The 24,717-nt window shown below is 45.1% G+C and overlaps 1 protein-coding gene across 3 annotated transcripts; it reads left to right on the forward strand.

Moving 5' to 3' along the window:
* The first annotated feature begins 2,115 nt into the window (after nucleotides 1–2,115).
* LOC122688634 (cytochrome P450 27C1) lies at nucleotides 2,116–24,717 on the forward strand. Of its 3 annotated transcripts, none has more exons than XM_043894766.1 (9): nucleotides 2,116–2,719; nucleotides 7,880–8,070; nucleotides 8,826–9,025; nucleotides 10,325–10,534; nucleotides 12,085–12,248; nucleotides 15,615–15,781; nucleotides 17,127–17,186; nucleotides 17,711–17,914; nucleotides 22,165–24,717. In XM_043894766.1, the coding sequence occupies exons 1-8, from the start codon at nucleotides 2,438–2,440 to the stop codon at nucleotides 17,889–17,891; spliced, it is 1,455 nt and encodes a 484-aa protein (XP_043750701.1). In that variant the 5' UTR covers nucleotides 2,116–2,437; the 3' UTR covers nucleotides 17,892–17,914; nucleotides 22,165–24,717. The 3 variants fall into 3 exon arrangements, with proteins under 3 accessions (XP_043750701.1, XP_043750702.1, XP_043750699.1); XM_043894764.1 differs by having other exon boundaries at nucleotides 2,123–2,719; nucleotides 17,127–17,205; nucleotides 22,165–24,715; XM_043894767.1 differs by lacking the exon at nucleotides 17,127–17,186 and having other exon boundaries at nucleotides 2,118–2,719.

The following is a 24,717-nucleotide window of genomic DNA, read 5'->3' on the forward strand; positions in this document are numbered from 1 at the left end:
TGGGGGAGAAGGGGACAAACACATGGATGGTATTTTCCTATGCTGGAATTTTTTTTTCATTTTTTTTTTTTTAAGATTCTTTTAACATTCCATCCTTTATTTCCTCCCCACTACACTTCCCCACAATTATGAGACTAATTTGTTTTAAATAACCCTTTTAAAAAAATACAAAGCAGGGACCCTCCTGGCAGTCCAGTGGCTAAGACTTCACCTTTCAATGAATGGGGTGCAGGCTGGATCCCTGGTCAGGGAGCTAAAATCCTACATACCTTGGGGCCAAAAAGCCAAAACATAAACAGAAGCAATATTGTAACAAATTCAATAAAGACTTTAAAAATGGTCCATATCAAAAAATCTTTTAAAGAAACACAACAAAACAATATTCATTAGAAGAAACCTGGATAGACCAAAGTAACAGTTACTTTTATAATTACTTTTGATGATCACAAAAAAATTCTCCCAATCCGAATTATTTATTCTATGTCTGGATTCAGATGTGTTTCCCGCTGTAATAATTAGCTACAGGATTGTATACTGTTCCGTGGCAGAATTTCAGCTTGATAATTTATACCAATGAGACTCTAAAATAGCGTTTTGCTTATTTTCACTGAGCTTGAGCCAAATATCAAGAGCAGACAATTTTATTTGTATCTGCAGTTATGAAGCTAGAAGACACGAGAGCAAGGATGTTCAATGAAAACCTGTGTCTGTGTACAGTTAAATCTTTCTTCCTTCCCGAATTTCTTTATATCCTCTTACTCTCTGTCACTTTCCTCTCTTTACTAAAGTCTTTATCTTAATTACCCTAATAGAGAACTGGCTGTGTTTTAAATCATTATATACATAAATCTGTCTTTAGCAGTTTTTTATGTAGAGTGGACTGAATCACCTTTTATATATATGGTTCTTTAACGATTTCTTTGTTCCTGAGGAGCAGTAACCCTCAAAAATACTTCAAAACATTTCTAGGAACAAAGCAATTGTGCCATTCTTCATACTCTGCCTTCTAGCTGAATTGCTACCCCACTTCTGCCTATTAAAGTTGAGCCCTCTCTTCAGACCCTGCCTAAAAGACTCCTTGCTTCAGAAGGGCTCTCTCCTGTACTACTCTTTCCTGCCCTAGTAGGAAGTGTGATCTCTGCTCCCCAAAAATTCCAATCATATTCTATACCAGTTTCATGGCACTTAGGCTAACCTGGTGTGTATTTGTGTACTGCTTTATTCTTCCTGTGGGTTATGAGCTCCTTAAAGGCAGGATTAATATCTTACACTTTGAGTCCCTTACAGAAACAGTGCCTTATAAATAAGAGTTGCTACGCACTTCCTAAAAATGGAATAACTAAGTACTTGTTAGAAATGAAATAACTCTGGTCTTCTTTGCTTCACTTACCTACTTAACGATCATTTAAATGAAATGCACATTTAACAGAATTGTAAAGATATAAACTACTAATCAAAAAGTAACAATATTTTGTAGGCTTAAAAAAAAAAACACATTTAGATGTAGGAGAACAAACTGCATGAAATTTTTGAGTAATGTTTTCAGAGTAAGTTGTTGAATAACTAGTTCAGAATCTGGGCTGCCTTCCTGAAACCAGATGACACATTTCTTGCCCCTCCTGTGCCAAGCGCCTCCTTCACAGCCCACTTTCCCGCGCAGCTTAGCATTGAGATCTGAACCTATGTTAGGAAAGTCCTCTTCCTTCTCATTTTCGCCTGGAGGTGTGTTCATTTCTCTAGGCATTGTGCAACAGGACCAATCCTTGCTGGAGACAAAAAACACCAAATGTTCAAAAAGTCACTCACCCCTCACCACAGGTCCTCACTAGCACTTCCAGTCTGTACTGTGTGCTGGGATAAAATTAAGGAGGCCCATAAAACCATCAATAGAGACAGCATATTTTTGATTATGAAAACTTGTGCTAAAATAATAATGTGGCCATTTTACAATACTGTGAGCGATCGCAAAGTCATCTAGCGTTTTTGTTCTCATTTTCGGATCGAACTATAATTGCATAACTTGAAATCACAAAGAACAGTTTCTAAAATACAAAAGGGGCAAATTAGCTTTCTTTCCTCAACTCTCTATAGTAATTTTTAAGGATGGAAATAATGCAAAAAATCTCTGTCGACTTCTGTTTTTGGCCATGCTTGGAAGTGGGATTGACCTTAACACTTTGAGGTCTTAAGGAACGCTTAATGAATTGATGTGAAGAAAAATAATAATCGCTTCATTTCTGTTGCAGCCTAATCACAGACCACCCCGTTTTCCCCAGCCTTAGGGGAGGGAGCGTTCAATAAAAGTCTGTGTAAACTGATGCCCAGGCCGTAGTACTTCGAAGGAGCGCCAATCGAACAAGTTAAAACGGAACAGAGTAACCTCAAAGAGCAGCCCTCGAAACAAAACTGCTCAAACCGACCAACGCACGGGATCGCGATGGCTCTGCTGGAGCGGATCCTGAAAGCCCGTCCGAGCCCGGCGGCCGGGCGGAGCGGGCTTCTGGGCGGCTGGGACGCTGGGCAGCCCCGGCCCGCGGGCTCCGGGCTCCCGGTGCGGGCGCGGGCCGAGGACAAAGGAGCGGGGCGGCCAGGGGTGTCGCAGGCCGGGGGCCGGGCACAGGGGCCCCGAAGCCTCGCCGCCATGCCGGGGCCCCGGACGCTCGCCAACCTGGTGGAGTTCTTTGGGAAGGACGGCTTCAGCCGCATCCACGAGATCCAGGTAGCGGCGCGCGGGGGCTCTCTCCGGCGGGAGGGCTCCCGGGAGGGAGACCCGGGAACGACGCCAGCGAGGGAAGCCCGGAGAGCTCCGGAAAGAGAACCCCGGGAGAGGATGCCGGGGAGGGAGCGCCGGGGAAGGGTCCCGGGGAGAGGATCCCGGGAAGCGCGCCGGAGAGGGGACCTAGGGAGGGGGCATGGAGGCGGGACGTCCGAGGAGGAGACGCCCGGAAGGGTTCCCCGGGGGGCGCGCCGGGGCGGGGGCTCTGAGTGACCCGAGGGGCGTCAGAGGAGAGGTCGCGGGCCGGGCCTGCGGAGTAGGGAGGGAGGCAGCAGCCGCCGGGCCTTCCCCGACGGTCCCCGGGGAGGCCCAAGAGGACCGTCTCTCCACGCGGTGCGCGAGGAGCCCGGTGGGTCTTTTCGCGGCCGAGGACATGTTGCACATGCTTTTAGTCCTCTTTGTTGGTGTTTTATAATTGAAAAACAAAATCCCCCAAATAGCGGGGGTTCGGAGGCTCCGGGTTATGTAACCTCTAAGAGATGAGAAGACAGACGAAGGTTCCTGAATCTCGGCGTCAAGCCAGGGCTGGGCAGGGCCTTAGGAAGAACCCAACCGGTCCAACAACCCTGGCGGAGCGTAAGGGAGCCCGCTCATCCTACGGTGGCTCACCTTGACCCAGAGTGTTGCCCTTCCCAGGCCCGCCTCAAGCCTCTCATTGCAAGGTGACCCTCACCTTTGAGGCCGGCAGGTCCGGTCTCCCTCCCTCGCCGCGGCAGCTGCTGCCCACTCTGCCCGCCCCAGCGCCGGCTGTCATCTCTGGGACCTGGGCCTTTTGACCTCTTCCGAGAACAGCCCCCACCCCACCACTCCCCTCCTTTTGTTCAAAGCTTACCATTCAACCTTCAGAAACTTCTCAGAGGAAGTCTTTGTAACCGCACCCCTGGGTTTTGGTCATTGACCCATTCCCTCAACCAGGAACCTACCAGATGGTGCAGAGGCCAGGGCTACGTTGGAGGAGCAGAAATTTCATTGATGGAAAAAAGACTGTGGAGCAAGAGGAGCAATTTTAATTTGACAAAATTTCACTTGGCCCACATCTTGCCATCTGCCACATGAGCCCTACACAATTTCTTCCCAGAAGTGTTTCTAGGGGTCAAAAGTGATTTCCTCTCTTTTCCATGTGGAATCTGAACATAAGATATCAGGATGATAGTTTTCAAATATGATAAAAACATTTTTTTTGTTGTTGTTTTCTATTTGTTGGCATGTTTAATACAGGTTGCTCTAGACTGGATAAGGTTCTAGTATAACCCTTTCGGCTCTCTGGGTTACCCCTACTGCATTTATAAGGAGGAAGAGAATTATTCTGTTATCTCAACTCCAGTTTCCTTTCACTTGACTTGTAATCACAGAATGCCAGCTCACAAGGGATCATAGCATCCATCTATAGGATCCAGGTCTGTCAGTTTACATGTGGCAAACACCCAAAGTCTTGGCCATGGTCACACAGCTAGTTAGTGGCAGAGCAGACAGTGATCGGGGTGCCCGGTGTGACAGAGTGCGAAGGTCCTATGTTACATACCAGCGATCTGCAAACACCTGTGGAGTCTTGGCCAATCAGTTATTGTCTCTGGCCTGCTGTTTCCTCTGTTCAGACGTCTAGCATTCGTCATCCATCCCATGGGTTATCGTGAGGCCATGAGATCAGGGCTGTGGAAGGGCTTTGTAAGCTGTAATAGTCACCAATACATAAGAAGAATGAACACTTCCAGAACTCTTTTCATGGTTGCCCAGGCACAGTTCTAAGTCCTCTCTGGGAGGTAATTTCTATTATTTCTCCACTTTGCAGATGAGGAAACTGAGGCACAATGGAACCTAACTTCCCAAGGTCACACATCTGTGACCCAAGATGCCAACTCCAGAGTTTGTGCTCCAGCTGGCTAAACAAACTGAGTCTGGCTGACTGTCATCCCCTGGCCCAGCACTAAAAGGGCCATAAACTTGTGTCCTTCATCTAATTCTTTCTGCCCCTTGCTCAGTTGCTCCCTTGTCTGATTGTGCCCATTCAGTAGCTGGATTTCCCTGATGAATGGCCCCTCTCCCAGTACTTGGTGTAACAGCTATCCTATCAGAGACCTGGAGAAACACCCTTCTGGGGTCACCTGTATGTTAGGCCGAGTGATCCTTTGGCATCTGACACATCCCAGTTGAGTCTGAGTGTCTTCATCTCCAGGCAGTGGGACTTCAACCAGGTCCATAAAGAAGCAAGCAGCTTCTCCCTGAGAGCAGCAGAGTGGAGATGACAGACTCTCTGGCCTGCCATTTCCGTGGTTGAGAATTGGGGTGATAAGAAACGTTGGCAGATGCCAAAGAGAAATGTAGTCATTTCTGCCATGCTCAGCCCTGCCTCTGTCATGCTGAGCCATGCTTGAGGGTACTTATCTTTCATCCTTTCTCCTTCCCTCCTTCCTTCCTTAGTTATTTAACTGGAAAGATTAACTCATTTACGTTTATTGTAATTTCTTTTTTTGTTAACAACTTCGTTGAGATATAATTAACATATCATACAGTTCTCTTGCTTGAAGTACACAACCATCACCAAAACAAATATAGGACATTTTCATAACCTTAAAAAAGAAACCCTAAAGAATACAATATAGTATTCTTTAGCTGTTATTCACCAACCCTCCATTTCCCCCAGCCTTAAGCAACTACTGATGATTTACTTTCTATCTTTATAGATTAGCCTATTCTGGACATTTTATATAAATGGAATCATATAATAAGTGGTCTTTTGTGTTTAGCTTCTTTTACTGAGCATCATGTTTTCAAGGTTCACCCATGTTGTGACGTGTATCAGCACCTCATTCCTGTTTATGGATAAATAACATTCCAGTGTATGGACAGACCACATTTTGCTTATTCATTCATCAGCTGATAGACATTTGGATTGTTCCCGCCTTTGACTGTTACAAATAATGCTGCTAGGAATATTCAGTGTAAGTTTTTGTGCAGACACATGTTTTCATTTCTTTGGGGTCTATTTCTCAGAGTGAAATTGCTGTGTCAAATAGTAACTCTGTATAGACTGTTCTAAAGTAGCTGCATTATTTTACATTCCATCAGCAGTACAAGAGGGTTTTGATTTCTCCACATTCTTGCTAATATTTGTTATTACGTGTCCTTTGATTATAAGCATACTAGTGCGTGCAAAGAGATATCTCATTGTGGTTTTGATTTGCATGTCCTTAGTGACTAATGATGTTGAGCTTCTTCCATGCGATTATTAGACATTTTGAGACCTTCTTTAGAGAAGTGTCCATTCAAATAATTGCCCAGTTTTTTAATTGAGTTATTTGTTTTCTTCTCTGTTGGGTTGTAATAGTTTCTTATATATTTTAGACACAAATCTCTTATTCATATGTACTTTGCAAATATTTTCCCCATTCTAGGGATTGTCTTTCACTTTCTTGGTAGTGAAAGACATTTAAAAATTGAAGCACATTTAAAAATTGTGATGATGTCCAAACATCTGTTTTTTTCTTTTGTTGCTCATGCTTCTGGTATCATATCTTAAGACGCTATTGCCAAATCTTAGGTCATGAATATTTATCCCTGTGTTTTCCTCTTAGAGTCTTGTGGGTTTGGCACTGATGTTTTGGTCTTTGGTCCATTTTGAGGTAGTTTTTGTATGTGGTGTGAGACTAGCGTACACCTTATTTTTTGTTTGTCATTATCCAATTTTCCCAGCATCATTTGTTAAAGAGTCTATTCTTCCCCATTTAATTGTCTTCACACCCTTGTTGAAAATCAGTTGACCATAGATGTATGGATTTATTTCTGAGCTATCAATTATTCCAATGATTTAGATGCCCATCCTTATGCCAGCATCACACTGTCTTCAGTACTTTCATAGTAACCTTTGAAACAGGGAAATGTTAGGCCTTCAACTTTGCTTTTTTTTAAGATTGTGTTTGCTGTTCTGAGTGGCTGGAATTCTGATAGGCATTATGCTGAATTTATGGATCAGTTTTGGAGGTATTACCATCTTAATAATATTGTTTTTCTTTCCTTGAACATGGATCATCTTTCCATTTAAGTATGTTTTTTCTAATTTCTTTCAATGGTTTTTGTAGTTTTCAGAGTGTAAGTTTTGCATTTGTTTTATTAACTGTGTTCCCAAATGTTTTATTCTTTATGATGTTCTTGCAAATGGAATTGTTTTCTTAATTTTATTTTTGGGGTATTCATTGCTAGTGTATGGAAATACAATTTTATTTTTGTATATGATCTTATATTCTGTAAGCTTACTGAACATGTTTATTAGTTCTGATTTTTTTTTAAAGCAGGTATTTTAGATTTTTCTATATGTGAGATCATGGCATCAGTGAATAGTGATAGCTTTATTTTCCCCTTTCTAATCTGGGTGTCTTTTCTTTCATTTTCTTGCTGTAGGTATTTTCACAGGTTCATTACACATTGCCTACAGGGAGCTTTCTTCAAAGGGGCAGGCTGGGTGGGCTGCTGAGGGCCTAAGGGAAAGGAGCTGGCAGAGCCCGTTTGACTCAGAGGACAATTTAGACCCTGCAGTTAGTTTGTCTATACCCCTAATCCTCTCTTGTTGCTTCACACACTTAAGCTATTTTTAAATACACATCTTTAAAGAATTAAGAAGACTTCTGTGAATATGATTAATGATGTGAAAATATGTTTATCTCCAGAATATTTAAAGTGGCCATTCTTTTTTTAAATTAATTTTTCCTGGAGTATAGTTGAGTTAGAATGCTGTGTTAGCTTCAAGTGTACGGCAAAGTGACTTAGTTAGATGTCTATTGTTACCCACTCTGTTTTAGATTCTTTTCCCTCACAGGCCATTACAGAGGACTGAGTGGAGCTCCGTGTGCTATACAACAGGTCCTCATTAGTTATCCATTTTATATTTAACAGTGTGTGCACGTCAGCCCCGATCTCCCAGTTTGTCCCTCCCCACTCCTTTCCCCCTTGACAGCCACAAACAGAGCGGCCACTCTGATCAGGCCTGTATGATGTGGAGCCTCCCTTTGCCCCAGGGTTCTGCTCGCCTGACACCCGGGAGTGTCTGTATTGAAGGTGTGTTGTATCTGTCTGTTTTTTTACTGTTCTGATTTCTCCTTGGTATTGCAGCAGAAGCACACTCGGGAATACGGGAAAATCTTCAAGTCTCACTTCGGTCCTCAGTTTGTAGTGTCTGTTGCAGACCGCGACCTGGTGGCTCAGGTGCTCCGAGCGGAGGGGGCTTTGCCCCAGAGAGCCAACATGGGGTCCTGGCAGGAGTACCGAGACTTGCGGGGCAGATCCACTGGCCTTATCTCTGCGTGAGTATGTGGAGCCAGGCTGAGCCTCAGCAGGAGCAGGGAGCCCAGGGAGACTTCCTCCCTGAATTGCTGGGCTCCTAAAAGCAGCTATTAATAAAACACAGAACTCCCAGGGGAACAGTCTCAGAAGAGCCTCTTGTGTGGTCTCCTGAAATCTCCTGAAATCCTCTGGGAAGAGACTTGATGGCAGGGACAGGCGGGAGGTCCCACTGACCGAGTGATGGAGAGAAACTTTCTCTCAAGCAACACTTCATGGCTTTAGGCGTCCACGTGATGACCACCGAGGTGGCTGAAGCTCACAGAGCCCATCTGTGGACAAGGGTGAGGGTGGTGAGCTGTTACAGGAGACCTCCAGGAGGGTCTCTGGAACTTCAGCATTTATTGCCTTGTGATGTTCCCGTCTCATAACTGCTAGGGTTATTATTTTGTTTTTATACACCTTTGTGTCTTCCAAGAGTGAATTGGCACAGCCTCAAGCAGGGAGGAGAGCACAGAGCATCTGCCCATCCCCTGGTCCAATTCCCATTAGTTTAGAGATTCTGTTCTTGCTTGTTTGTCCTTATACGTGTGTCCTTATACATGAGCCGGGGAGTAATACCATCACTCCCCTCTCTTTGCAGTGTCTAGCCTATCTTTATTCCATTTGGATTGGCAGATCTTGTTGACTATTGCTAGGAAATTTTTGCAGAGATATTCTGAATTCCTTCCCAGTATATTGATATAAGTAAGATTATTTGGAATTCACTTTATTCTAGGGAGGGTGAACAGTGGCTCAAGATGAGAAGTGTGTTGAGACAAAGAATTCTGAAACCGAAAGATGTGGCCATTTTTGCAGGAGAAATCAACCAAGTTATTGCTGATTTAATTAAAAGAATCTACTTCCTCAAGAGCCAGGCAGAAGATGGAGAGACACTGACCAACATCAATGACCTTTTCTTCAAATACTCAATGGAAGGTGAAGTGAAGTCAGGTGGTGGGAAAGATGGAAGAACAGACGTTTGCCAAAATATGTTTGTTATCATTGAGCATTTCCTGTCCCAATGTGCTAAGCCCCGTATGTGTGTATGTGTAATCCTTACAGTGCTAACGGAACCAGATTGACCACCACTGTTTTACAAATGGGGAAACTGAAAAACTACTGTCCATTTTTAATGGCAGGGACTTTGTTTCAAATTCAGGGCTCTATAACTCAAGAACCCTGCTCCTAATTACTACGTATTTTGTTTTAGCACAATTTAAAAAGCAACAGAGGGACTTTTCTGGTGGGCCCAGTGGGTAAGACTCTGCGTGCCTAATGCAGGGAGCCCCTGTTTGATCCCTGGGCAGGGTATTAGATCCCACGTCCAGCAGCCAGGACCTGGCACAGCCAAACTTAAAAAGACGTAGCAGAAATTGAGAGGGTGTGTACTACAATCACTCTAGCTTTTAAAATCTTTGTTAGATGGGTAGTACATTCCCATGGTTGAAAAATCAAACCCAGAAGGTACTCATGGAAAAGTTGCCCTCTCTCCTGACCCAGCTAGGTCACCAGTTTCTTTGTACATATTTTATATATGTACAAAGAAATACATGTGGGTCCTCTTTTTACTAAAATAAAAAAAAAGGTAGCATACCACACTTTTTTTTCTGAACCTGAGTTTTTGGAGAATTCTATGAGATTTCCCACTTTTACTATTAATTCGCAGGCTGAGGAGTAAACCCATGCCCCTTGCAGTGAGAGTGCAGAGTCTTACCCACTGGACCACCAAGAAGTCCAGGTTTCCCACGAAAAAAAAATGAGTTTAGCTTGCTTCAAATTTAATTTTTAAGTTAACTTTTTAAAGTTCTGGCACTAATGTTCTCTAAAAATAGTCACAAACTCAACAGAGAAGTGAGTTGTAAATATGCTGAGAAATCCTGCTCTTCCCTGGTTCTTGGAGGCCTTTTCCTCTGCCCCCCTTAGCTCTCGGGTCTGGGGCTCCCTGATGTGTGGCCAGGAAGAGCCACCTTTTAACTCCCCAAAGTCAAGCAGTTGGCTGAAAGGTTGGGAATTTTGCTTCATGGGTCTTGAACAGACTGCAGAACTGAGGGCATGGTGAAGCCGAGGGTCAGTCCTCACCAAACTCACAACGTCCTGAGGATCAGAACCCGATAGAGGAGAACCTCAGGGGTAGGCACTCAGATGACTTTGGGAGTTACTTTTATGGCCAGGTATCTCATGTTGATTCTGTGGATAATCTAGAAGAAGAAGAGTTGTAACTTTTCCCCTGTGCAGGAGTGGCCACCATCCTTTATGAAAGTCGTCTGGGCTGCCTGGAGAACAGCATCCCGCAGGCGACCGTGGATTACATCGAGGCCCTGGCGCTCATGTTCTGCACGTTCAAGACCTCCATGTACGCCGGTGCCCTCCCTAGGAGGCTCCGCCTGCTCGTCCCCAAACCCTGGCAAGACTTCTGCAGGTCCTGGGATGGACTCTTCGAATTCAGTAAGAGAAGAGTAGGGGCGCCTTCTGTGGAGCCGGGTGGGCCTGACCTCCCTGCTGGATGTGTGTCTCACACTCACACAAGACCGTGGGATCACTGCAGGGGATGCCCTGGTGAAGTTATGTGCTCTTTGGACTCAAGAACTTTTAGCCTGGTTTTCTGTAGGAGCAAAAAGCCTGTGGGTTGTGACCACAAGTAATGTGATTGATTTCTCCTTTTTAAACTCTTTTAATTTTAACAAACATGCTTGCAGGGATAGGTGCAAGTAAGTGTTGTCTATGGGAGATGATGTCTTTAGTCCAATCATTCTGTCATTGCTTAAATCATTGAAACATTCTCAGTGGCAGTTTTTTTGGACAGAGACAAATTCATTTGTTGCTTACTGGGTGAAAACAAGCTGGGAGAAACCATTTTGTTCCAACCCAAGTTGAGATAAACAAAGTAAGATTAGTTTTCCAATATGGTTAAAAATTTTAGTATAAAAGAATTTTCAAAATGCAAGATTTCCAAGATGTCTAGAACAATGTTTTTAGAACAATATTAACATTGAAAGAAGTGTCTTGGAGGTCAGCATTCATTTGACTTTTTTTTTTTTTTTTTGGCCACACTGGGCTGCTTGTGGGGATCTTAGTTCCCTGACCAGGGATCGAACTTCATCCCCTTGGATGAAAGCTTGGAGTCCTAATCATTGGACTGCTAGGGAATCCCCTCATTTGTGTATATAAGTTCTGATATATATAATATGCCAGCATCTTTCTGCTGTAATTCAGCCCTTTCCCTCATTCATTCTCCCTTCTGGAAGCACAGTGGGAAAAAAAGAATCTATATTCTTGTTACTCCACAGCATTTTTGGCTATTACATTAGAAAAAGGAACATTTGCAAATACTTTATAGATTATTTTACAAAAAGAAGAGATATTTATCTTTCTTTCTTTGGAGTATATGTAAGTACCTAGTTGGGTTTATTCAACAATTCAGGAACCAGCAGCATCCCACCTTGCAAATAGAGGGGAGTTCCCAACCATTATTCATTTACACAAACAAGCATATGGATGAAGCTCCAAGGTTGGCAGTAAACCAGCGGGGGCTTGTCTAGCCTGTGAACCTGCCAAAAATTGAGAGAAGTTATTGGAGGGATGAAGAGGGAATTGAGACTGAAGAGGAGATTCTTTTATTTTTAACTTTTTATTTTGTATTGGAGTATCGCTGATTAGCAGCATTGTTAGTTTCAGGTAGACAGCAGAGGCACTCAGTCATACACATAACATGAATCCATTCTCCGCCAAATCCCGCTCCCTTCCAGGCTGCCACATGGCATTGAGCAGCGTTCCATGTGCTATACAAGAAGTCCTTGTTGGTGGTCCATTTTAAATATAGTACTGTGTACATGTCCATCACCAACTCCCTAACTATCCTATCCTCCCATCTTGCCCTAGTCGCCCTCCCCCACTGTAAGTTCTGTGAGTCTGTTTTGTAAGTAAGTTCATTTGTATCACTTGAAGAGGTGATTCTTAACCAAACTTCTTTCAAAAGAAATACTGTTTTCAAACAGGCCAAATTCATGTTGACAACAAGCTGAGGGACATAAGGTGCCAGATGGAAAGAGGGGAGAGAGTGAGAGGAGGGCTGCTTACCTACCTCTTCCTCAGCCGGGAACTGACCCTGGAGGAAATCTACGCCAACATGACCGAGATGCTGCTGGCCGGTGTAGACACAGTGAGCTTTCCCGTTTCATTCCTTCTCAACAGACGCAAAACGCCCAGGGTCTAGGACCTTTCTAGGCAGTCCGACGGATGGCAGATGCTTTAAGAGGACAGAGCCTGTTTGTACTAGCTGAATGTCTGCTTCGCTGTTGCACGTCTCCAGAAGAAAACTCCACTTTTCCTTTTTTTAAATATATGTAAAATGTAAAACTAAGGTGCACAGTGAATTCTGTAAAGAACATAACCCAGGTCCACTATCATGCACACAGAGTAACAATTTGTTAAAAACATGTTATAACTTTTTTATTGGAGTATAGTTGCTTTACAATGTCCTGTGAGTTTCTGCTTACAGCAAAGTGGATCGGCCACACGTACAGGTGTATCCCCTCTTCCTCGAGTTGCCTTCCTGTTTAGGTCACAGAGAGCATTAACGAGAGCTCCTGTGCTAAATAATACGCTTTAACGTTTAAAATCCTGATTTGCCATACATTTCTCCATTGTTTCATAATATCAGAAATGCAGAGGGCACAGACATGAAAAGCCCTCTTATTTATCACTCAAAAATATTCTGGTTGATGGAAAGCTCCCCAGTTCATTTGATAAGGCCAGCATAACTTAACCTGCTAAAGGAAGCGTAAAGAAAGAAATGTTTAATAAGCAGTTTGCTTTCATATGTGTATGTATCAATTTAAAATAAAACCTGAGTGAATAGATTCAATCAGTGTAGCAGATGGGTAATATACTATGACCAAGGAGAGCTCAATGTCAGAATGAAACAAAGCACTGACCACTGATTTGGAGGGAGCTCTGTACCCTCTGGCTAAGTGAGAAAAGAAGGTGCAGGAAAGCGAGTGTCCTGTGTTCACGTCAGTGAAACCAGCACTGCCCCCAGCCCCTGTCCACGTGCAGGCGTGTGTCTCTGAGTGATTGCTGGGCATGGATAAAGTGTGGAACCTGCACACTGGGTTACCACGGGCTCCCTGATGGGGTGTGGATGCTCCAGGGATGCTGAAAGAGAAAGTGGTGACATAGGATGAAGCAGGGCCAGGCTTTCAGTAATGTGGGGGAAAAGTCAGTTGCGTGAAATAATTAAGATTAAGCAGTAAATGTGGTGACTGACTGTGCATGTCTGTAAGTATCCTTCTGTTCCCACAGAATCTTCTGAAGTAGGTGTTATTGTCTTCAATTAATGGGGGGAAAGATGAAACAGCTAAGCTACCTCAAGGTTTTTCCTTCACACGAGTGCTTCCTGGGCTTGAGGAAAGCATGAATCTCCCTTTTAGAGGGAGAAAAAAACCTATGGTTGACATTTTTAGTGACATGATGTCACTTAAGTAAAAGCAGAAAAACTTCACGTAAATTCATTACTCTTATGGATCATCTTCAACAATAAAACAAAATGTATATATATGAAATGCAAACTAATCAATGCAGTCAGTTCCAGCAATGAAAATTTTAATTAACTGTGTGAATGTGACAGAGTGGCTCTGAGTGAGGAACGAATGTTGGTATGCACAGCCCAGCCCTAAGCTGATTCAGATGTGTGGTACTCTTGCCCCCTGTTGGTAACTAAGAGTATCACCACATGATGGAGGTGGGGGTGCAGAAAGGACCCATTCCTACCTGAAGGAAACTTAGGAGACAAAAGCTTGCAATGTTATGCTCATTAAAAAAAAAAAAAAAATGTTATTTTAAAAAGCCAACTTTGTTTAGCATAATTTGTGCACAACAAGCTGCGTCCATTTAAGTGGTACAATTCGATACAGATTGTTGACAGATACAGTATAAATACAAATGCTATCATTTTTTAAACCAACACCACAATCAAGATCCTGGACATTTTTATCATCTCTGCAAGTTCCTCACCCTCATTTCAGTCCATCCCTCCCATACTCCCACCCCTGGCAACAACAGACACTGTACATCAGTTTGCATTTTTCTAGAAATTTATATAAATGGAATCATACGGTATATATTTTGGGTCTGGCTTCCTTCACACAGTGAAATGATTTTTGAGATTCATGCATGTTGTTGCCTATAAAGATATTTATTCTTTTTTTTTTTTATCTTTAAATAGTAGGCATCACTGACTCAATGGACCTGAGTTTGAGCAAGTTCCAGGAGATAGTGAGGGACAGGGACATCTAGTGTGCTGCAGTCCATGGGCTTGCAAAGAGTCAGATACAACTGAGTGACTGAACAACAACCATTATTGAATAGTATTGCATTGTATGGCTATACCACATTTGGTTTTTCCATGAAACTGTGATTTTAATAGAAATTTTCTGTTCTCTTGATAGGAAGCATCTAATTTATTTCCTTACCATTGACAAGAGGAAATTGTGCATTATATTATGTGTTACAGTAGAGCTTGTCCTATAAATACTTATGGACTATATCCTCTAAAAATTCGTAATATCTATTGGAGGGAAACAATGTCGATGACTTACTTAAGTTGGTCTTTTTAGTTGAAAGAAAGGGCTCTTTACTGTGGAATGTCCTTGTTTACAAGCAAGTGAAATATAGTTACGTAGATAATAGTATTGATTTTAGTGAAAATCTTGGAACCTAGGACATAGAATAGAATTATTCTCAATAACCAGAAATTCAGTCTTCAATCTAAGCAGTGGTAGAAACAGTGATACTGCTTTGTGCAAATGCCATCCAATCCTCATACGGTAGTTTGCTTAATAAGCACACGGGAATGATGAATGGACCATTAATAGACCCATGACTACCCCCTCTTCACCCCCACTCCCGGACTTTCCCGCATCTCCTCTAGATTAGGGCAACGAGAGCAGGTCTAGCCCAGCCACGGGCCTGAGGCATGCTGTTCTCAGCTTGATGGGCAGCCTCAGGCCCTTCCTAGCAAAACCCAAGTGACCCTTGTAAAGAAGCCTGCAGAAAGTTCTAGGCACAACCTCCAGGCTTGACCAGCATTCCTATGTGCTCACAGACCCCAGTGAAGAGGAGAATTGCTCTTCAATGATTTTTTAAAATTATTTTTGGCCACGTCATGTGGCTTGCAGGATCTTAGTTCCCTGACCAGGGATTGAACCCGGGCCCTCGGCAGGAAAATCGCTGAGTCCTAACTGGACTGCCAGGGAATTCCCACTCTTTAATGACTTTTTAAAAGTTCTAAAATAATGTTTCCTGTAGCTCTTTATTGAAAAAAGCACTTGGATCCCATAGCTGATACTACTTTCCCAAGGTATCTGGAGGAGTTAGGGGACTTGTCTTCTGCTTGGGTAAGACATACAATGCCCTGACAGTTTCACCTGCACTTATTCTCTCGTGACTTCATGTCCAGTGTTTCCTGCTGCTGAAATCCTTGGCTTCATTCAAGACACGTGCCTGTGTCTGCCGGTTTCTTTCTTAGACATCGTTCACGTTGTCCTGGGCAGTGTACCTCCTCGCAAGGCATCCAGAAGTGCAACAGGCCCTGTACCGGGAGATCGTGAGGAATCTGGGGAAAAAGCATGTTCCCATGGCCGCAGACGTCCCCAAAGTCCCGCTGGTCCGAGCTCTGCTTAAGGAAACCTTGAGGTAAAAGGCTCACCAACATTCATGTCAAAAACTGTGTCCATTAAGTCTGATTCTTCCTCATAATGATTGTGCCTTTGACTTAAAAACTGGGTCCTAAACCAATACTCCAGTGACCCTTGGTGGCTGAAATGTTTAGGAAGGAGGGACTCGTGACCATTTTATTTCCTCTCTGCTCTTTGCAGAGTGGGAGAGAGAGGTTCTGTTTTACAGTTGGAAATATTCATTTCTTCATTAAGATTTTTGTTACTCTTTTTTTGTGGCCACACCATATGGCATGTGACGTGGAGTTCCCCCGCCAGGAACTGAACGTGTGCCCCCTGCATCGGGTGCGTGAAACCTGAATCACTGGGCTTCAAGGGAAGTGCCCATGAAGATCTGTAGAGCCATGCGCAAACTTTGCACTCACTCTGGACATTCGATTCACCAGCCATTTCCCAGTGTGCTTCTTGAAGGACAAAACAGAACCAGAGTGATCATCAGGAAAATGTACTGGGATGTTTGGCCCGTTACCATATGTGTTTACAAGATCCTGTGGTCTCATGTGAACCTCTGAGTTGGGTTGCAGACACCGAGTAGTGAGGCTCATCTGCCCCCCTGAAAAGGCTTTACCGACACGGGAAAGGCCAGAGCGTGAGGGATATGTGATCTTGGGCAGCCCTGGGACAAGGTGGGATTAGGTTACCAGTGAAGGTTCTTCCTCCTGGGAGTGTCAGGATCCTGACTTCCTCTATGGAGGAAATGCCATGACAAGGAGCAAAGGTTATTCACAAAATATTCACTAAAATAATTCTCTTAAACCTGACTTGATAATGGTGTTTCAAGTTACATTGCATCCTCAATCTTTAGCATGCTATTTAATCTTTAAAAAAAAAAAGCCAGGTGTATGTTAACTGGTATTTGTCAATTAAAATTATATTCAGAGTTTTCATAGGTCACTTCTCAGAGAATCTGAAAATTAAAGTAAATTTCTCAGAATTTATTTCCTGGAACCCTGAGTCCTATGAACTATTCCTTGATAAAGAGTTCCCATGCATGCATGTATTTCAGAAATTCGGAATTATTCCTCTTGGGAGCATAATAGCACATTAGAAGCTTTGCTTTGTGTTTTGTGATCTTTTTTGACTGTGAGACCTTTTTAAAAAAGTTTATTTTTAACTGGAGGATAATTGCTTTACAATGTTGTGTGAGGCTTTTTTGGGTCCTTCTGAGGACCACAAAGGTCCTTGCAAGATTTTCCCATTTATTTTTTAGAAAATGAAAATGGCATTATATCCAGATTTTTAAATGTTTAGGAGACTATTCTGAAAGTTACCACTCCTTTCTGGTCCCCGTTGGCTCTTTCCAGGCTGTTTCCAGTGCTGCCGGGGAATGGCCGGGTCACCCAAGAGGACCTGGTTGTTGGAGGGTATCTGATTCCCAGAGGCGTGAGTCTGGTGGACACGGTGGGGCTGGCTGAGCTAGGGAGGCTGCATTGGAAATTTGCTTCCACGTTTAGGATGTCCTTGTTCCTGTGTGAATATCTGTAGATTTCTTCTTCTGCATGTATTTTTAGGATGAAGATGGGGCTTTAGGAGCAAGGAGAGGTGGACTGTGTGAAATTGCTCTGGCAAAACCAAAGCCAGATATTTCTGTAGCTCATATGACCATTCCACCCTCCCTCCCCTGGAGGCTCTGTGAAAGCAGTAGGTCCCTCAGGGGGAGTTTCTGAAGGACTTGAACCGCCTTCTCTGTGGCGGCGTTGAGGTTCATTCAGGGTGGGGTGTGCTTTGGAGGGGGACCTACTGTCCTGGGTCTGCATGGCCTCTTGGGCCCTTACATGGCTTGTCCCAGCCCAGAGCACCTCTGGAGGGTCCGTCCAGCCAGGGCTATGGCCTCTGCTCTGCTTTCCCTGGATTCCATTCTTTATTCCTTTTCTTATGGTTTGCACAGACCCAGCTGGCCCTCTGCCACTATGCCACATCCTATGAGGATGCGAACTTCCCTCGGGCCAAGGAGTTCCGGCCTGAGCGCTGGCTGCGGCAAGGAAGCCTGCGCAGGGTTGACAATTTTGGGTCCATCCCCTTCGGCTATGGGGCTCGAAGCTGCATCGGGCGGAGGATTGCAGAGCTAGAGATCCACCTGCTCGTGATCCAGGTAAGACTTGGGGGCTCAGAGGCCTGTGGGCTCGGTCTAGGTGACTGGGCTCAGCTGGATCAAGACTTAGGCTGAAAAAAAGGAAAAAGAATTTTGAAAACGTTAAGAGCTTCCTGTTAAATCTTGTCTATGTGTTAAAACGCCCCCTCCTCCCCCTGCAGTAGCCATCTCCAGTCACACGGCCACCTGGCTTGTCCGCGTTCCGTTCCTCCTTGGAGTCACGTGGGCAGACCTGGGAGGGGTGGGTGTGGGAGGGCACTGGAAGCTGCAGGAGCCGAGTGCTCCACGGGAGCTCGGCAGACGGGTGCGTGGGAGGCGTCCAGGAGTGGCCCTCTCACACCGTGGGTCATCCTGTCACCAGGAGCTCCCGGCCACACAGAGTCACTTAGTGGGCCTGGGGTGGGTTCCAGGTGATTCTGATGGCCGTGTCTGTGGGCTGCACGCAGGCTAAGAAAATGCACGTGCTGGGCGTGGGGGCAGCTCCACCCCGGTGTATGCTGTTCAAGTCCCGCCCTCCCAGGCTCCTCCCTTCTGAGCTGGTCACTCTTTTCACAGTCACCGTCACCGGGAGGATATCACGCTTGCCCCCGGAGGCCCCTTCATCACCTCATGTTATGTGAATCAGTCTTTTACACAGGGAGGTGGTCCTCAAGCTTGTTTGGGTTTCAAAACCTCAGGCAGGCTTGGTTTTGGTGAGAGAGAACCTTACACGTTAATCTCTAAATGTGCAAGTGTTTACTTTTGTGCTCGTAGAGAATCTGAGTTCAGGCTGCGGCAGGAGGTAAATAACGTCTGAAGGAAATTTTATAAAAGAAAACCTGTAGTGGAGAAAACTCTACCCATTAGCCTTTCCCACAGATTGGTGAAGCCTGCCACGGAAAACCTTGGCCCAAGGTTCGGGAGCTACTGTCGTTGACTCCAGGCTTTGGAAGCGTGAGGGGATGGCCTGGGGACCCATGTCCCCCTTTCACTGATAAGAAGCTGAGTCTCAGGGAGTGGGAGCCACTTGCCACTGTTGTGGCGTGGTGGGTGTGGGGCACCAGGCGGGGGTCCAGCCTCCCACCTGGAGTTCCCCACGCATCACTGAGGTGCTTCCTACAGGCTGTCGGAGCCGGGGGCAGAACATGCAGGGACTGGGGCCTTTGCAGATGATGGCATCAGAGAAGATACGGGACGGGGCAGCCTGGCCAGCCTGGCGGGGATTCTGGGTGGTTGGCATGGGGAGGCAGGCTTGGAGGAGGTGAGGGGCCACTGCCAGGGGCGGCTGGTGTGGACGGGGGTGGCTGGGCCGTCACGCGGTCATCCCGTCTCTATGGGCATGCGAGGGGCTGCCGCTCAGCAGGGCTGAGTTGTGTCTTTTCCGACCATGGGCCCCACAGACACCAGCCAGGCTCACAGGTGGACCAGGTGGAGACAGGTCCGTGCGGAGGGGATGGCGGCTCCAGGCCCACTGCGGCCAGGCTGTGGTTCCGACCCCAGGGGCAGGCCACTCTGCAGCTCTCTGAGCCTGTTCCTCACCCACAAAATGGGCCAGATACCTGCCTCTTGGGGGTGTGAGGGATGAAAGTGGTCTCGGCACAGGGTCTGGGTGGCAGCCTTTGGGGTTTGCACACCTGCTCTCGCTGTCTGCTCCCAGGGACTGGGAAGGCGCTGGCTCCCTCGGTGATGCTGTGGACTCCACAGGCACATCTCTGACAGGCAGAGTTCATTGCTTGCTGAGAGCCGTTCAGACAGCAGGCGGGAAGCTCACTGCTTCCTGCCTCTGGTGGCCTGGACAGTTACAGGGGATGCCAAGGGCAAGAGGCCGGCTGAGGGCCCAGAGGGGTGCGCTGGGAAGAGGGTCAGAAACGGCGTGTTTGGTGGTGGTGATGAGGCTTTATTTGCTTCTGTTAGCATATTCGTGTACCTGATAAAGTTCTTGCTTCAAGAGTTCTCATTTCTACTGCAAGTATAGTGAGGGAAAATCATTATTTGTTATTGCCAAGAGAAAAAAAGAAAAAGAAAAGGCACAGATAAACAGCACAGGAAAGAGAAAAAAGGCATACCTACAAATGCAGTAAATGATTATTTTTAAATCAAGAAAAGACTGCAAACAGCTATTTTTCTTTTTTTTTTTTTTTTACAGAAATGCCCTGTCACCAAACCAAGTATGTTTAGGAATGCAAGGATGGCCCACCTCAGGATAGAATTTATCACAATGGGAGAAATTAAAGGACAAAATTTTATGACCATCTCCCAAAATAACTAATAAAATTCAACATCCATTCATGAAGAAAATCTCTTAGCACAACAACAATGGAAGGGCTTTCCTTCAGCAAATAAATAGTGTCTATCCCAACAGAACAGAGACTGTGCCTGTGGCCTGTGGGAAAGGATGGATTGGTTTTAATGCTGCAATAATAACATGTTTTCTTAAAATCAGGAACAAGACATTCATATTGCACAGGGAATGTTTGGAAGATACACCTCCTCTCCTTGGGAGGTGGAGTCTTGAAGTGGAACGGAGGCCTTCTTTTTTGCTTTTATACCTCATGCATAGTTTTACTTTTTCAGTGAGCATGTACTGCCATTCAGAAAAGTAGAAAATCCATGTGGGATGTTGGCCTTAGAGTGAGATGTGCGTGTGAGTCCTCCCACTGCCACAGGGGGATGTGCCAGCAATTCTGTGAGGTCAGAACAAAGAGTCAGAGATTAGATGTTGAGGTGACAGCGTCTCGACGCCAAAACTCTCTAGATCTGCCTAACTGCAGGCCATCCGGCTTGGCTGCCTAACGACAGGGGGGAGTTCAGGCTGTGTCTTCATTGCACCCCTGCTCCCTGCCTGGTCTCTGCCCCAGCTCACCTGGAGGACCCATCAGTGCATACTATTGCTTTCCTGGGAGACGAGCCTGGAGAGTCGGCGTGGAGAGGGTTGGAGCCTCTGCATCCCACGTGATGATATAGGTTCTCCAGCACCTATGCCCTGTTAGGTGGTCGGAGCTGGGGAGGGAAGAGTGGCTAGTCTCCCTCCGCACTGTCCCCAGGCCCTGCCTCCCCTCCAGGGAGCAGTGCAGTTCTGAGAGGTCCATAGAGGAGGTTGCCTTTTTTTCCTCTAAGCCTAGAGGTGATTTTGAAAATCAGGCCATGGCCAGTTGATGGGGAGATTAGTGCTTGAGGCTGATGGATACTTAGGTGCTCTTTAAAGCAGGTCATTTAGATACTTTGCAGTTTCACCCTGAGAGATAGGACCACTTCTGCTTTGGAACCATAGAAGTGAGAAATGGAATCCAAGGTGCAAACGAGGAATACTTAAATGAAGGACAGTAATGGATGGAGTCTGGGTGCTCTGCCTCCTCCTGACAGCTGCTGTGTGTGTCCCACCACTGAGCGGCTGCAGCTTCTAAACCTGGCAGTTTCACTTTGTTCTTTTCTCCTTTCTCATTTGATTCCTTCTTTTTCTAGACCTCCAGTGGAACCAATAGAGTTAGAATTTTGAACTGGCTAATAAAATATAAGTTATTTGAACATTTTGTTACCAAGCAAAGTTCATGTGCCCAACACACAGTGAGGTCACACAAACCAAAACATCAGACTTTGGAGCAGTAAAAGGTTTATTACAGAGTCAAGCAGGAAGAATGGGTGGCTTGTGCTCAAAACCCTTGATCTAGTCAATGGTTTCGGGGGAGAAACTTTTATAGGCAAAATTTGGGGTGAGGCTGCAGGTTGCATGACTTTCTTCTGATTGGTTGATGGTAAGTTGACAGGGCGGTGCTCCAGGAATCTTGTGTTCAGCTTGAGTTTACCCTCTTCCACCTAGGTGGGTCCTTACTTCTGCAGAAGAGCTCTAATATACTGTTATGTGTATCCCTTGAGGAGGAATCAGGACTGTGACTGCCCTCCCTTGTCTCTGCATCCCCTTCCTTCACTAATTAGGAACTGGGTGATTCCCCTCTTTGGAACTCAGGGAAGGTCAAGGAGGCCTAAGGAAGCCTATTTCTTTCAAGCAAGAAATGGGGGACATGAAGGCTTTTGTGCCCAGGAACCCCACAAAATCCTACTCAGTTTCAATTCTGCCTGAATATTGAGGCATGTGAGGTTCCACGGACCTCACAGTTATCATTGGATGTGCCAGACTCCCGAGCAGGACATGATGCTGTTTCTCACCTCTCTTGTTCCCTTGGTTTCCTGCAGCTGGAGCTTTAATGAGAGTATAGGTACTGCAGATCTTCTGCTATCCCAATTTTAAAACCCTTCTCTCTTTCTCTTTTTAGTTGCTTCAACATTTTGAGATCAAAACGTCTCCTTGGACTAAAACTGTTCATGCAAAAACCCATGGGCTTCTGATGCCAGGGGAGCCCATCCACGTGCGTTTTGTTAACAGGAAGTGAGCCTGGAGTTTTTCACCCAGCCACCAGACCGACACACAGCAGGTGTTTGTGGGCCATGGATGACGGCAGGGGAGGAAAGAATCCCTTCTCAGGCGATCTTGGTAATAGACTGGCCTCCTTGGTCCTGGGAAGCTTTGAAATCTTTTTGCAAAGTAATGTGAGAAGATTACTTTTGCATTCTAGAGTTGCCTTTTTTGTTGTTTGTTTTTTGAGTAACAGCTGTTGAGAAGCCAGTGGCACTGAATTCTCACGCCTCATATGGTGTCTTGCCCTTGGACTTACCCATAATCTCCTCTGCATTTGGGCCAGGAAGCGTTGGTATACTTACAGATTCAGTGCTTGAACATACCTTCTCTGATACTGCATCAGGACTGCATGTTAGGACAGAATTCCAACTTCTTATCTTGAAGAGGAAACATTAGAGGCTTCTGTAGAACAGACCTGTGGTTGCCAAGGAGGGTGGGTGAGGGAGAGAAAGGCTGGGGATGTAGAATTAACTGTATAGTACAGGAAACTGTATTCAGTATCCTGGGATAAGCCATGATGTAAAGGAATATGAAAAAGAATGTACATATATGTATAACTGAATCACTTCACTGTACAGCAGAACTTAACATTGTAAATCAACTATAATTAAATAAATTTTTAAAAAGAATGCTTCTGTAATACCATAACTATGGGAAATGACTCATATGGGGATTTGGGCCCACATGCCAGGACTTGAACACAGCCTAAATCTGATTGGAACTTGAACCAATGGTCTTTTAATTAGAATCACTCACCTGGGTCTAGACTTACTGAGGCTCAGGTTCTTTGTGTCTCAGGGCAGGAAGAATTCAATGAGAGACAGAGTAATAGGTAAGAGGTGGGTTTGTTTATAGAGATACACATTGCATAGACAGCATGCAGTCTGTCTCAGCAGGCAAGAGTGGCCTGGGGAGAAACACTCCCTGTTCTCCTCCCGGCCAGATTCTAAACCTCCTGCCTAACTTCCTGTTGTTCCCACCCTCGTGTGTGGGATTCCTCCCTGTGTGTGCAGTCCTGTGTGGGGATTTTTTCAGGTGACGAGCTAGGCTCTGGTCTCCGGACCCTGCAGACTCTGAGTGGGGGATGAGATCAAGCTTCCACTGAGAGGCTCTGGAAGGCAGCTGCCCCCCCACCCCCCCAGCACTTGTCTGTCGAGGGTTGTAGCCCCCAGTCTGGGGTTAGGGAGGAGAATGTGGGGGTCCCTGCCATGCACTGTTTGCTGTTTGCAGCCATGGCACCCTCACTGGGAAAGATACAGTCCAAGGGGAAGTCCTTGCTCCTCAGTCACCGCTCCTGTCCACAGAGCTGGGTCTGGCCTTTGAGCTGACAGTGTAGACAGGACCTGCTGACGAGGGTGTCTGTGCTTGGCTTTCTCATTCTTTCACAGCCGAGGCAGTGCTGGTATAGAATGGACCCTGATCCCTCCCTCGAGTGGGATGGGATTGGGTGGGGAGCAGATCCTGACAGACACTTCGAGCCCCACCCATTGCCATGTCTTCTAGTTCTGCAAACCTTTTATTTAAAGTGCTAATTTAATAGTACTGGGATCTGTATTGCCCGGGAAATCCCATGGACAGAGGAGCCTGGCAGGCTACAGTCCACAGGGTTGCAAGAGTCGGGATATAACTTAGTGATTAAGCAACAACTGTATGATGTGGAAACTTGCTCTGTGGCTTCATACAGGGTTAATTTATGAAAATGTTCCATGATGCTTGCTGGATGAAGGGCTCCGTATCTGTCTTATCATGCCAGGCTTGCTATTGTGCTGCTGGAAACACCTGTATGCTTCCTAATGTTTGCCTCTCCATCATTAAGAATGGTGTATTAAAAATTCCCACTCTAATTGTGGAGTTGTCAGTTTTTGCATAATGCAATTTCAGTTCATGTTTATTAGGTGCATCTGAGTATTATTTTATCTTTCTGGTGAACTGTCCCATTTATCATCATGTAGTAACTCTCTTGATCCCTCCAGGTACTTGGGCCTTAGAGTTTGTTTTTATCTGACAGTGATTTAGGTATTCCAACTTTATTTTATTTGCCTGGCACTTCTAAGTCTATTAATTCCCTTTCCCCACTAGTCTTTTACTTTTAATCATATTGTCTTCCTTTTGTTTTAGATATGTCTCTTGTAAACAGAATGTAGCTGGATTTTTTTAAAAATCCCATTTGGTGATCTCTGTCATTTAACTCTTTAAAAAAAAAAAATTATTTAATTGAGGTATACTTGGTTTACAATGTTGAATCACAACAAAGTGATTCGGTTGTACATATCTATACATACATTGTTTTTCATATTCTTTTCCATTATGGTTTATCACAGGATATTGAATATAGTTCCCTGTGCTATACAATAGGACCTTGTTGTTTATCCATTCTATGTGTAGTAGTTTGCATCTGCTAACCCCAAAC

This window comes from Cervus elaphus, chromosome 33 (genome assembly GCF_910594005.1).
Source record: "Cervus elaphus chromosome 33, mCerEla1.1, whole genome shotgun sequence".
Classification (NCBI taxonomy): Eukaryota; Metazoa; Chordata; class Mammalia; order Artiodactyla; family Cervidae; genus Cervus; species Cervus elaphus.